We start from the raw sequence: 14,486 nt of genomic DNA, 5'->3' as shown, positions 1-14,486 counted from the left end.
AAATTACTAAAAGCTATACATTTATTATATTCTTACAAAGAAGCATGTGCTTAGCCCTGTAAAATTTTGAGTATTGCACAGATTTTGCACCTAATATTGAGAAATAACAACACATATGTAAAAAGCTGAGAATTATCAGATATACATGCCTCGGGAAATGTAAAAATATTACCATGGTTTCTGCAGGACTGTATTTAAAAATTGGCTGCCGCCTTAAACTTATAATAATTATTTCCAGAATTAGTGCAACCAGAAGTATTTTCCCCAGAGAGAAAGGACTCATATAGTAATCTATCAGAGACCAAAACATTGTTGAATTCCCCGTTAAGGAGCAGCAAAACTGTCAGTCTATCACCACTCCTATCAATACTTAATACAGTTATCAGGAATTTGTAAAACTGAAAACTACAAGTCAGTGAGCCCACATGAGGTAACAGTTAGTCCAACAATATGTTCCCACCCACTCAGAAATTATTTAATATTACAGACTTGTATTGTTATCAAGAGTATTAAGAAAAGTGGCTCAGATTTCCAGCACTTTGGTAAACATTTCACCCTTCCTTTGGTACAATTCAGTCTTTCATTCTTTGTGAAATAATAATGAATTAATAAAGTTCCTTTCTACCAAGAAATTAAGGGTGTGCATTCAGGAAAAGAGGCAGAGTGACAATGCCAAAGAAAACCAGCTGTGTGCTGATAAGCTCAGTGTGAAAAGGCTCTATAAAATCTTAGGCCAGCCCATAGACTCCTGACTGTTGGCTCCATTCTAGTGAGGACTAGTGACCCTGGGGACTGAGAATCCTTTCAAGAATCCAAACTGGTAGCCCAGCACCGAAGAGTAACTCAGCATCCCATTGTCACAAAACCCAGAGGATAGGACAAAATGGCCTGATGTAGTTCCAGCTAAACTGTGGCAAATTGAAGAATGCTGCCTCATTCAAACTCTGGCAGAACTTTTATAGCTATTGTCATGAAAAGACAATATCTCTCAAGTTCATGGAAGAATCTATCATCTGTAACAACACAGGTCCAGTATTTAATAGATGTAATAGACAAAGAGTCATCTCCCTGGTTTTTTTCTTGAAGGAAAAATCCTTGTTCAAGATATATATTGTTCAGAAAGTTAGGATTTACTTGCTCCAAGGCTGGTGAGACTTCAAACTTGGCAGAGATACTATTAATATGATTCTTCTGACAATAACATCAGAAAAGGTGCTGAGGATAATAATGTATATACTTCATGCAGGCAACCCCCATACAATTACCATACTTGAGCATTCATTTTCACTTGCCTCAGTTAGATCATGAAGATATACCAGTGTAATGACATAGCATAACGTAAGGAACAAAAATTGCCAATATAGCTGGCATAACAACAAAGATCAGGTTGAGCTAGGATAGTTTCCTACTACAAATGCATTGTTCAAAAAGGCATCCAATGGTGGAATTAAGTTTGATGAATTTTCCTGTAGCAATCAGTTTAATCAGTATGAAGATGCCTGGGTCTGGCCTACAAAATCTAACATCTCTGTTAAGCACATGGCTTGTGGCTGGAAAAGATGACAGCCACTGCTGTCATGAAAAAGAGGATATGGATTATTCTTACCTACTTCCACCTACTGCTAAGCAGTGTAACTTACCTAGAATTGTGTATGAGATGCTATTCTTAGGGGCTATGAAATTCTAAGTCAACACCATGGGGTTACTGACACTACTCTAAAAAGCAAAATGAAAGCATACAAGTGAGGAAATTATTCCACTCCTGGGTATTAACAGCAGTCCAAAAGAGTGCTCAATACTAAGAGACGTGAATGCTGTGTTAGGACACAGTTATGTTTATTCCTATGGCTGAAAGGAACAAACATTACTTGGTTTAAAAACATATGAAAGAATGTGTTTGTTGAATTTTGAAAGCCTAAGACCTATAGGATCTAGCCACAGTTCAAACACCTTGTGAAGATTTGGGAGGTCCAGCTCTTAACCTAAGAAAATAAAAAAATCAGACATTCCCCCAAAGAACTGACAGAGTTTAGAAAGACTGGCACCACTGATACCACAGGGAGTAACACCAATGCTAAGGCTAAGAACAGTGCCATGGGAGGTAAAAAGATGCAATACAATATATGTCTTCAAAACCTACTGAATCTACATCATCTGAAAGTATAAGGGTACATGAGGTATTATCTCTATAAACATGAATGCACTACCCAACATTATGGATAGAAGGTCAAGGTCTGCATCTCAGGGCTTTGGCTGGTTACTAAAGAGTACTGTGGGCAACAAAATTGGTATACCACAGAAACTAAAATGTTAGTCAAGGAATGTATATTTGCACTTGCAAGTAATTTTGATTAATAAAAACTTGCATCAAATTTTCTGCAATGGAACACAATAGATATTAAAAGCTTTTGGCATCAATTATTATACATAAAGGGGAAGAGCTCAACAACTGAAACACCTACAGCACCAGTGTTTCTGTGACTGGTGACAAACAAGGAAGTAACAGACAAAAATGGAACAAACCAAAGGCCATGACAATTGATTAGACAAATTTTTTACATGATAACTAGAAAGAAGTCCAAACTACTTGTTCAAAACAAATTATGCAGTAGAAAATAAGGTCTGCACCAAGAATGGCTGCATCTGCACTCATAAAATCTGCCTATAGACAGAATGAACAACAAGAGGAACACAGAAGGAAAAATTATCAAAGATAGCACTAGACAGACAAATTAGATTAGGAAGATACAGAAAGTCAAAACCCAACAGACAGATCAGTGAAGACTCATGAACACCATGCCCCTGCAAAAATAATACACAATATAGGGTTCTTTCACTAGTAGAGAAGGTCCACCATCAAAACAGCAACAATGCTGTACAACATCTGCTACAAAAGTGTGAAAGAACAGTGTGCCTTCTATAATCCATGGATAGGAGACTACACATTCTCAATGAAGTTAGATTTTTTATTCATTTTTCAAGGGTTGTTTTATATTTTGTATGCCATTTGAAAAAAGGTCATGTTAATATAAGGCTCTCTTTAACAACACATTCTTAAAACATAACTGGTTAGGATGAAATGGTAAAAACCACAGTACTTTTCTGGTACACTTACTTTGAAGTATATTTCTCATTTTATATGTGACAACAATTACATGTAACTGTTATCACAGAGAATGTCGTTATGCCCAGTGAAAACTAGGCAATCTGTTAATTGTCATGATGCTAACAAAATTTCTTTTTACCATTTCAATAAAAATGATCTTTTAGTATCTTTACTGTTAATGTTTTACTGTCTCCATAGTTCCCAACACTTTCTTGTTTTCCATGCAGCTATTACCTATAAGGTAGTGACTAATTCAGTAAAAGCTCTCAGGTGCTGCCAGCAAGATTATTTCATGCACCTAGAACAGTTTTCCTCCCATTTTTGCAACCACCACCCCTCTTACCATTCTCTGAAACAACATTCACAGCCATTGTTGTTAAATCTTGAATGCAGGCAGTTTGAAATCCTTCACTAGGAGGAGTGCCGTAGGTGCTGAGTCCCGTTGCTTTATTGATGTATACTGTCTTACCCGATAAAGCATCAAAATCTTGCAGCCAGACAGAACACAACTCATTCCTGGGATTGTCTGTTCTTGTGTTGTCAGCAGAGAATTCCAAGTTCCTTTGTAAGGTCCCATGTGGAACCTCAGTATCTTTCATATTTTGTTCTGAGGATTCACCTAACGTACTTTTATCTTTACAGATGATGTTAGTACAATCATTTTTAGCAGGTAATGATGAAACCGAAGAGACTGTGTACTCTCCTTCTATACTGCTGAGTGGTGATGAGCTGATAGGACTCTTCACAGACTCTGCTATCACACCATCTGATTGCAAGCACACAGCCTCCTTAGAAATGCTGGACTTACCCTCCCTCATTTTTTCCACTGAGGATTTATATGTTTGACAAACATTATACAAAAAATCATTATTTGAGGATTCATGATCAAAAGAATGGTCATCTTTTCTATTTGAGTCTGTTTGGAACTGTTCACCAAGTTGTCCTACTTCTTTGTGATCAGTTTTCATTCTGGACAGTTTGGATGATAATGATCCTGGAGATCTTTTACAACTTGTAGCTTTGTTACTAACCAGAGAGTAATCAGACAATGTCAAAGGACTCTGACAAAGGGCCCGTTTGTCCTGTGACATTTCTCCACTGCAAAATAAAGTCTTTTCTAAGGAACCAAAACCATGGCTAATATTATTAGAATCTGTATCTTCTGCAGGTAGAGTTTCACAACTGCCAAAGTTATCATGATTGCCATTCCCATTCTTTGAAGAATCACAGTTAGTTTCTGAATTAAGAACTGGGAGTCCACATTCATTTCGCTCTGATACGGGTGTTGGTAGCGTAGACTTAACTCTCCCATAATACCTCCTGAACTTTTCTAATGATCCCAGCTGTGTGGACAAGCTCAGTTTCTTAGAGGGCTGCGATCTTGGCACAGCTATCTGTTTTCTAGTGTTTTTGATAACAATTTTCTTGTGAGGAATACCTGAAGAAGTTGCCAGCGGCAATTCCGTATTGTTCAATGTTTCATAAGGTCTTTTATTGGTAGCAGTAGGCACAGCTATCTCCTCCCTCAGCCAACATGACAAAGGTTTGTTCTCATTACTATCAGTCATGCATACTTCTCTGGTAAGGGAAGCTGTGTATTCTTTATTAGTATTACTGGAAATACCCTTAGCACCTGAAGATTGAATCGCAACATTTACTTTGTGGTCAAAAATATCCTTGGCACTGACAGGGCCAGGCCTATACGGTGTGTTTAACGCAAGATTTGTTTCCGTTTGTTCACAGTCATGTGGGGGCTCATTTTGCAAAACACTTTTTATGAGGTCTGTAAGGCACAACTTTAATGGTATTGAACTAACAGCCCCTCTTCTGGCATCATCTGTCACTTCAGCTGTCCCCCTGTTTCTTCTTGCATTACACAGTCTCATTAATGAACTTCCAGAGACAGTTTCAGGTCCCACTGCTGTTTCAGTGGGGTCTTCTCTCTCAAGCAGTGATTGAATAACATCCTTATTTAAGACAAGAACCTTATTGCTTTCCTGCATTACTTGACCTTGCTGGCTGCCCACATCTTTTATATTATTCTCTGCACAATCCCCTAGGTCACCACAACCATCTATTTCTCTTATTTCTGATCTGGCCCCTCCACTGAAAGAGGAACAAAGATGTTCTGAAGGTTTCAGACGAATATCAGATACTTTTTGGGAACTGTCAGTGTATTTTGGCTTCTCTTCTGAGGTATTTGATTTAATTAAATCAGAAACTGTGTCATCTTTGCTTGGCAATGGAATCTCTGCTTTATTGTTTCTACATGGTTCAGATGATTCAGCAGTGTTCTGAACTGAGGCATTTTTAGTTTCCTGAATATTTTTACTTGACTGTATAAGACTTGAACTTTTTTTCCCAGTAATGGATTTCCTCTTGACATCTTTTGATTGCAAGCTACATATTTCATAAGAATCCACAATTTCATTACATGCTTTCTTAAAACTTTCCTGAATGCTCTTCTCATCAAGAATCGAAGGCTTCAGAACCGGAGCATTATGCAAACAAAAGTCATTATGTTCATTAAATTCTCTGATGTCCTCACTACATGGTTCAATAAATAAATGCTCTCGTTTCAAAAATATTTTCACTCCTTCCTCTATGCAAGTTAGAAGAACATCCCAGTTCTGGAACTCAATCAGAGTCTTTGCAGGTTCCAGGCACACATCATAGTCACTGTATGCACAGGTTACATTGAGAATAAAGATCCCATACAACTCTGGCCCACAGCGATGGCGACCAGGACTTGAATTAGCCTGTCGGCTTGCAGGGACACTCTTTGCCTTGCAAATTACACTTTCTTTTCTTAATAAAAAATCAATCAGTTTATGTAGCCTTGTCTTTAAAACAAGCCTCCTATTCACATACAAGAACTGCATATTCTTATTGTAATGTCCCTCGGTACTGATAAAACCACTTATCTCAAATCCCCCAGACTTGTGATTTATTTCTCGCAACTTCTGGGATCTGCCCAGTCCATAAATTTGACAAAACCGAGAGTATACATCTCTTGTCTTAGGGAGCTGAAGCACCATCGAACAAGAAACATCGTTTCTTAAAGAAAGGGAAACAGAAGGATGCATTAGCGAAACAGCCTCTACCTTCTGTCTCACTCTCTCAATTTCCAGCACAGGATCCATACACCTTCTCCTCACTGGTAACTGATGGAACAGATTGCACACGGTCACTGTAGTTCCGCCACTTGGTCTGTTCAATTCAGCTTCACATACTTCCAGTGCTTGCCCATTGTGAAACAGCTTCATAAATGTTTTTGCTGTCCTGCTGGTCTTAGATGAGATTTCCACTACACTGGCCATGTTGGCTATACTTGCCAAAGCCTCTCCTCTGAAGCCATAGAAAGTCAGGTTCTCCAAGTCTCTCACTGAGCTGCATTTGCTGGTGAAGTAGCGCTTTCCAACAGCCTTTAGGTCCTCCTTCCCCATCCCAGAGCCATTGTCCACCACCTGGATCTTAAAAGCTTCCAAATCCACCCTGATAGCTACACATGTTGCTTTGGCATCGATGCTATTGAGGACAAGCTCCTCAACACAGTGTCCGAGCGAGCTGACAGTGACTCCAGAACGCAACCTGGCTCGCACATCTTCCACCAAACATTTGATCATGTCAAAATCTGGTAGATGAGAAACACATGAAACTGCAGGGAGCTCACTGCTCCATGTTCCTTAAAATACAGAGAGACAAGGGGAAAAAAATTAAATAAATACAAATTAAAGACCTGAAAAGACTTTGATTTATTTCATTCACACTCACAAATACACTTTTCTTAGGTTTTTTTTGCATTCAGAGGCTTTTTCCGTGATTACTTTCATGCTCATGCACTGACTATAAATTGTCAGTGCCTTCAGGATAGCTGGCCAGAGCCTGAGCCTAAGCTCCTTACTAACAAAATGCTGTGCTCTCAAACTTAGCATATCCAAATCACACTCCTACCGTATGAGGCAAAACTCAAAGGACTTGCAAGCAAAAGATTTCTACTGCAATTTTCATCAGAATTATAGAGTAAATATCACCAAGAACTGTGCAGAAAACTGCTTTTCTCTTGTTTCCACCTCTACGTCCCCACAAATATTGACACTCCTGGTCAAATAGCATCGGCTGCTACTTATCCAGGAAAGGAGTAAAGCAGGCTTGGCAATGGGTGTCAGGCACTAAGAGCAAGCTGGTTTTGCGAAAGAGAACCCACTGTTTTCAAGGCCTTGGCGCCTACTGGTTTCCTAGTGGCATTCAAGGGGCCTGCTAGCCGTGCCTGGGGATCCGGTGCCGCCGCTGTGACAGGTCTCCCGAGGCTCCCTGGCCCTGGGGGCTGAGGAGGGCAGCGCGGACCCGCGGCTCAGCTCGCCACCACACGCTGTTCGTGCCCTCCCCTCTCAGCCGGAGCGCCCTCTGCTTCCTCTTCCCGGCCGCCCCGGGCCCCGCTCCCGGGCCCCGCTCCCGCGCCCCGCCCTCGCCCCCTCAGCACCCACCGGACCGGGGCGGCCCCGAAACGGCCGCGGCGCGAGACCGACGGGGCCGGCCCGCCGGGCTCCTCGCGCGGGGCGCCAGCGCGTGCGCAGCCGCGAGCGGGCGGGGCCCGGCCAAGAGCACGCCGGGAGTTGTAGTTCCCACCCGACTGGGCCCAAAGAGGCCGCGAAGGGCGGGAGCTCGGCCTGGCTGCGGGAAGCACGGCTTCCCCCGGCCATTCCCGCACAGCGGCACTGTGCGGGAGGGTGGAGGGAGAGGGGCAGCTTTGGCAACAAGATCCCGCTCCGAGGGCCGTCATCCACTCAGCCCCTCCATCCCACATCCATTCCACACAGGAGGCGAAATCCAAGCAATTTTATTCTACATAAAATATGAAGTTCTGGGATAAAATAATTTTTTTCTGAGGCATTTAGTACACAGAAATAATGTTTTTTGCGATGTTTCCTAGCGACATTGAGCCTGTGATTTCCTTCACATGAGCACCACACTCCATAAATTTCAGATTTATCTCATATACAACTCCCAAAACCACGTACAATGGTAAACAGAGGTTCTGGCCCTTTAACAGAGACAACATAGCTGTTCCTCTACCCACTGGAATTCTGTGAAAAGATGAGCATTTTCAACGAACAAAACAATAAATTAGAAATTTAATAAAATAAAGTTCTCTAGAGCTGAACATTGGCTGACTGAATGAGTGAGGAAGAGGGGCAATGTTCCATGAGGGCAGCTCATGCTCCAGACTGCTTCATCCTGGACCAAGTCACTTCAAAATCTGGAATTCCTTGTGCTCCAGCGCCTCGATCTTCTTCTCATTGCTGAACTCTGCTCGGCTGATACGGGACTGGGGACTTCCTATCTTCCTGAGCCATTCTTGCAGCTCCCGCACCCTGGCAGTTGGACCCTGGATTTGCCCTTGAACAGTGCCGTGGCTGGTATTTTGGACCCAGCCAACAAGCCCCAGCCTCTTAGCCTCTCCCTGAGAAGACAATGCAGAGCAAAATGAGGTTAATCCAAACTGTAAGAGAGCAACAGAGCAACATTCGCATACAGGAGCCAATTCTGCTGACAAGACACAGACTTCCAAGGAAGTTCCTGTGGCTCAGGCAAGAGGAAAGCAGCAGAGGATTTACTCGCCTACTCAATATATTCTTTCATGCGAAAAACCGGAGCTGAAACTCACTCTTTAGTTATGCTTACATAACCCGGCCGGGCAGCCAGCAGCACGGCGATGCCAGCCAGGCCCCTTCAGCAGCAGCCGGAGCTCAGCCCTTGGCCGCGGCCACGACCCCGCCCGCGGCTCGGCCCCTCCAAGGCGCCCGCAGTGGGCTGACAGCGGGCGCGGCGCACGCCGGCAGGCAGGGCAGCCCGCCCCGGGGACCGCGGCACGCACCTGGGTGTACTTGCGGAAGAACACGCCTTGCACCTTGCCGTACACCTCGTAGTCCACGGACACCAAGGCCTCGCCGTCCGCCATGGCGGCACCGCCACCTCCTCCCGCTCCTCCTGCTGCGACCGCCGCGCGGCCCCCTGCGCCTGCGCCGCGCGGCGGTCGCCGGGGGCGTGGCCTCTCTCCCGCGGCCAATGAAGAGCCGAAGCGGGACCGGGCCGGTCCCTCATTCGTCGCCTCATGAATAACGCATCAGGACCGCCTCATGAATAATACCCTCGGACCGCCTCATGAATAACGCACTCGGACCGCCTCATGAATAACGCACTCGGACCGCCTCATGAATAGCGCATCAGGACCGCCTCATGAATAACGCACTCGGACCGCCTCATGAATAGCGCATCAGGACCGCCTCATGAATAATACCCTCGGACCGCCTCATGAATAATACCCTCGGACCGCCTCATGAATAGCGCATCAGGACCGCCTCATGAATAGCGCGTCAGGACCGCCTCATGAATCAGGACCGCCTCATGAATCAGGACCGCCGACGGGCGCCGCGCTCGTGCCGGGGTGGAACGGCCGCGCGGCCGGGACGATGCAGGGGCGCGCGCCGGCCGGAGCGGCGCCGCTGTCCCGGCAACAGCCGGCGGCAGCGCGAGGACACAGCTCCGCGGCGGGCACAGCTCCGCGCCGGGGCCCCGGGAGCCGCGGGCAGCCGCAGGAGGGGTCGGGTCTCTCGGGCCATAAGCGCAGCGTGTGACTACGCAGCTCCCGAGGAGGAAGGCCGGCGGAGCGCCGGGCGCAGCCCCGCAGGTAACCCCGCTCGCCCCGCGGCGTGAGCACCGGACACACCTCGGGGGATGAGGTGGAACGAGCCACAGGAAGATTGTGGCGAGCTTGGTCGGACTCCTGCATGTCAGATGTATGTGACAGAGTGGTGAATCACATTGCCAGAACTGAAGGGACACGTTATGGGAAACCGTGTGGGGACTATAACAATGCTTCTGTCATTGCCCTATATTTCTGCTGCTACCATGGTGAGGCAGGGCTCAGACAGAAAGAGAAATAAAAGCGTGTCTTATTTCTGGCTGCATAAACGGTTGGGACTAGAAGAGGCAGCATGGAAACTCCCTAGATGGAATGAATGTAAAGATTTACAGAAAGCAGAAAAGTTACAAAACCTTTACTAATACTTATTGTAACTTCTGTCTGCAGTGTCCATGCATAACCTGTTAGGAGAAGATTTGTCCACTTTTGGATAAAATTGTTTGTAACGGCTTTGCTTCTAACCTCAGGCTCTTTCTCAGGCACTGAATGGATTTTTTTCCACCGGTGGCTCCTGTGGTGGCAGCTACTAAGTTTTCTCCTGGCTCCCTGCTGAAATACCAGAAGGACAACTTTCAGCATGGATTCATACCTGACAAAGAGAAAAGTTTAAAAGATCTCTATGCACAAAAGAACCTAAGATATTCCTATTCTACATCTGCAGAAAGCACTCAGGACAGGCCCAGGCATGGAGGCTTCTGGTCAGGTCGACTAGAGAGCAAGTATGTCATCAGCCAGGCCTGCACTCTGTCAGCTAAATCGTTAGGCAGACATAAAGAAGGGGTGGACCGTGCATATCCCCTGCAACCAATTTCTCACCACAAGAGTGCAAGAGCTCCACTGCTCAACACTGAAAGTTCCCCACATGTGCAGGAAGCTCTAAATAGTAGATCAAGATCAATAAGCAAAGAGATGGTTCCAGCAGGGAGATCTGAGTCAGCTGCAGTGCTCTGCCCTTGGACAGGAGAGCCTGAACCATCAGCTGCCCATCTATACAGGAGAGAGCTGGCCTACATCCTAAAGCTAGAGGCAGATAGAAGGAACCTAGAAGAGGCAATTAAAAAGAAAAAGGCTCTTCTTGGAGAGAAACTAAAGCGGACAGAGGAGACACTTAGAAGGATTCAAAGAGAGAAGGAGCTTATCAAGGTAGAGGAGAGAAGAGAAAGTGAAGTGGAGAGAACCCATGAGCAAAAGGCCACAAGGCACCCTGAAGAGAAAATTTTCAGAGCTGCAGACACGCCAGGTGTTAGGATCTTCAGTGGGGCACAGTCTGCAGAGGACATTATCCCCAAGTCTGGCACCACTCTCCAGCCCCAAGAGCTGGCTGTGGGGAAACTCAAGGAGTGGCAGGTGGCTGCAAAATACAACAAAGCAAACAACAGCGAAATAAAGGACAACATACCCAGGGAGCATTTGGCTTCTTGTCCAAAACTGGTCCCAAAACAGAGCCTTTCTCTCCCTGCCCTCTTAGACACAGATTCTGATGACCACCCATCTGCAGAGATGCTACACATGCAGGCCACCAGTGCTGTGGAGCAAGAGGGGTTTGGACAGTGCAGCTTCTGCAAACGTAAGTTTCTCTGCGCAAGGCTTGAGAAACACATGAGTATCTGTGGCAAGAACCAAGACTCCAAGAGGAAAGTGTTTGACTCTAGCAAGGCCAGAGCTAGGGGAACAGAACTGGAACAGTATCAGCAGCAGAAGAGCTCAAGGAGTCCTCAGGTAATGTGCAGTCCCTTTGCCTCCCTGGACCCATATCCAATGTTCACACTCTTTCCACCTCAACCTCTGACTGAGATGCAAGCACCTTCCCATGTACATGGGGCTAAGGGATACAATAGAGCTATTGCCTCTGAAAGGTTCTTGCCAAATGGATATATAGATCCATTTAAAATCTCATAGATGGAGGCAGGAGTCCTGACTCGGCTTTATAATGTGTCAAGGGTGTTGACACATTACTGAAGAAAGCTCACTTCCTTGCTGTAGTTAGGATGCAGACTGGTTCTGCTTCAGTAAAGCTCTGTGACATCAGGGGCTGCAGGCAGCTGACTGAAAATCCAAATAGCACAGTCTGTTAAAATGAAGGCAATGGAAACATGCAGCTCTGTTTCTGCAAAGCAGATGTAGCAACCTCCTTTAGTTCCTTGGCCCTACTGCTTGCTTTTCTGGTTATCCTCAAGCTCTTTCTAAATACTGATGTTTCCATCAGTATTTCCTTTACATCCTCCTTTGTGCTGGTCTTTCTGATTCCCTTTGTGGGACTCAGCTTCTCAGGCTGGGTTTTACGTTAACAGGGAATGCACAGGGACAGGTGACATGGGTTGGGCTCTAAGTGTAAGTTTGAGAATGGAGACTGATGGTGGTCCCAGTTGCCCTGACTGACTTTCCCTTCCACAGAGTAAAACACCACCCAGAAAGAACAACTGGAAACAGAAGCATGAGGCTCTCCTCCACATCATGTCACAGGCCCGCCAGGTGCAGCAAATCCTCGCTAAGGGGAGGAAGGTGTCTGGCCTGCCCCCATTGCCTCCCATCGAAAATCCAGACTATGTTGCCTGCACCTACTGTGGACGCACGTTTGCTCCCCGAGTAGCTGAGAGGCATATTCCCAAATGCAAAAACATAAGGAATAGGCCCCCACCTCCACCACAGAGGAGGCGCTGATGAGGCAGAGCCCAACTGTATCAGCTCCTGTGATTCCCTGCCTGGTTTTTGCCAGATTCCCAGGTTTTGGAAACACAAATTCCATTTGTGTTTTCTGTAGTCTCAACACTGGCTGCAAGCTTCTATGTACAGCAAGTGAACAGCTCAGGATGAATAAGCTGAAAAACAGAACTCATATACTTTGACCTACACCCTAGGTTGCCCCACAAAAGATGCCCCTTTCCTCAGCACATGAAGTTCAGCATCAGAAATTCCAGGGGTTAGAAAAGCTAGCAATAGGAGGCACTTACTATTTGAATCCTTATGTCAATTCATGTGCATAGAACAAAGCAACTCTGAATCAGCCAGGCCCTTGAGACAACAGAACAACCATCACAATCACATTTAATATTTTAAAAAATTGAGTTTTCCTGCAGGCCAAGTTGCTAGGAACCTCTAAAAGCAAAGCTTTCACCCTTTCTTAAGTCATCTGCTTATTTCATCTTGGTTGCTGCAATGGGAGGGAATTATGACAATAATATGTCCTTTCTTTTGATTTCTTCTCAAGATGTTATTTTTCTAGATCCTGATTATTAAATATATTAAACTAGTTCTCTTGTGTAAAAGTTATTTTAAATGGTCACAGAGTGGTCTGTGTTCTCATAGTAAGAACGACTACTTTGTATGAGAAAGTTGCAACAAGAAGCAAACAAGGAATAAAAAAGCTCCAGAAGCTCCTTTTTCCAAGTCCTCCAGTAGCAATAGCAGCAGCTAATGGGAACCTAGGGAAAGATCTAAAGCAACTCGATTAAGCTGGAATAGTCAGAAGCTGAATACAAATAAATACTCCAGCCTTCAATGAGTGAACCTGACTCCTGAAAGAGGTTGGAGACCTTCTGTCCTATAGATACGTGAGCAGAAATCTCAGTCCCTTGGCACACCCTGGAAAAGCATTAAGGTCCCAGAAAGGATCATTGCTGCACTGTGCCAGCAAACAATGTGTGTACAAACCTGAGCGAAAAAGCAGACTCTAAAGAATGGAAAATAATTTACTGTATCCAAACTGATCAGAGAAGCAAGACCAATGCTTTAACTTCAGGGTTTTAAAAAACAGGATAGCAAGAGGTAGGAAAGGGGTAAATTGAAAACTTGAACCAGCCTCCTTGAATTCATGAAAGGTACAAGTGATTTGAACACACTAGTTTAAAAATTCAGGACCACTGCCTGTCTACTAATGTTAACTCTGTCTCCCTTGCACTATGTTTTATTATGTTTTTATTTATTTATGTTTTATTTATGTTTTTATTTATTTATCCACTATATTTAGTGGACCCTAAAGGTCAGCAGTGTAAATGGTGACACGTGGATGCACACTAAAAGGCATTTGATGCTGTCAAATAAACCCCTGTGTTGGGGACTTCTCATAGCTGACAGGCAAATGGCTGAGATTGAAAAGATTGAAACTGTAGATTAAATAAAAGTTATTAAAATTAAATCACCAGGCTTCATTGTTACCTGTTTTGGAGCTAAGGTAGGCAGTTCACCCCTCCTTGCTATTGTTTCAGTATCCAAAAAGTCTCTGATAACTTGTTTAACAGTTAGTAACATGTTAGACAAAGTATAAGGATCAGCACAGAGATTTAGGGTGCTGCTTTGCTGTCATGGTTAGTTACCCTGACGCTACTCAAGCTGTGTTACTCACAACAGCTCAGCTTCCTCTTTTGCTCCTGCAGTACAATCCCCCTCTCAGAGACATGCTGCATTTCCAGCATCCAAATCTCTAGTGGATTTTAAATCTTTAACTCTGCTCTGCCTGTCAAGATATTTCACAATTTAATACAAATTCTGATAAAAGTGACAGGCTTTAAGTACAGTGTGCAAGAACAGTTGGCTGAGCAGGTGTCAGGCAGGTTCTCCCTTCTGTAAGCCTTAATGATCAGTGAAGATCTTCTGAGAAAAATACGTACTTCTTCCCTTTAAGCCTCTTTTCCCGTTACTCATTTCTCCACTTGGCATTCAAACTGGAAATAAACA

The 14,486-nt window shown here is 44.6% G+C and overlaps 4 protein-coding genes across 4 annotated transcripts in view; 2 read left to right on the top strand and 2 right to left on the bottom strand.

Moving 5' to 3' along the window:
* The window catches only part of EIF2B2 (eukaryotic translation initiation factor 2B subunit beta), a 78,173-nt gene that overhangs the window by 18,970 nt on the left and 44,717 nt on the right, over positions 1–14,486 (top strand). The gene's annotated exons all lie outside the window — the stretch shown is intronic.
* MLH3 (mutL homolog 3) lies at positions 3,288–6,791 on the bottom strand. The gene has a single exon (XM_068192810.1). The coding sequence runs from the start codon at positions 6,730–6,732 to the stop codon at positions 3,397–3,399; it is 3,336 nt and encodes a 1,111-aa protein (XP_068048911.1). The 5' UTR covers positions 6,733–6,791; the 3' UTR covers positions 3,288–3,396.
* On the bottom strand, positions 7,931–9,138 carry ACYP1 (acylphosphatase 1). Its single transcript, XM_068192815.1, has 2 exons — positions 8,985–9,138; positions 7,931–8,570 (listed from the first exon to the last, which is right to left on the bottom strand). Exons 1-2 carry the CDS (start codon positions 9,066–9,068, stop codon positions 8,355–8,357), a joined length of 300 nt encoding a protein of 99 aa, XP_068048916.1. The 5' UTR covers positions 9,069–9,138; the 3' UTR covers positions 7,931–8,354.
* ZC2HC1C (zinc finger C2HC-type containing 1C) lies at positions 9,497–13,064 on the top strand. The gene is made up of 3 exons (XM_068194872.1): positions 9,497–9,797; positions 10,474–11,531; positions 12,207–13,064. The coding sequence occupies exons 1-3, from the start codon at positions 9,497–9,499 to the stop codon at positions 12,471–12,473; spliced, it is 1,626 nt and encodes a 541-aa protein (XP_068050973.1). The 3' UTR covers positions 12,474–13,064.

The sequence above is a fragment of the Anomalospiza imberbis genome, chromosome 6 (assembly GCF_031753505.1).
Source record: "Anomalospiza imberbis isolate Cuckoo-Finch-1a 21T00152 chromosome 6, ASM3175350v1, whole genome shotgun sequence".
Taxonomy (NCBI): domain Eukaryota; kingdom Metazoa; phylum Chordata; class Aves; order Passeriformes; family Viduidae; genus Anomalospiza; species Anomalospiza imberbis.
Note: the sequence above shows the minus strand (reverse complement) of the source record. Positions and strands in the feature narration are given on the sequence as shown.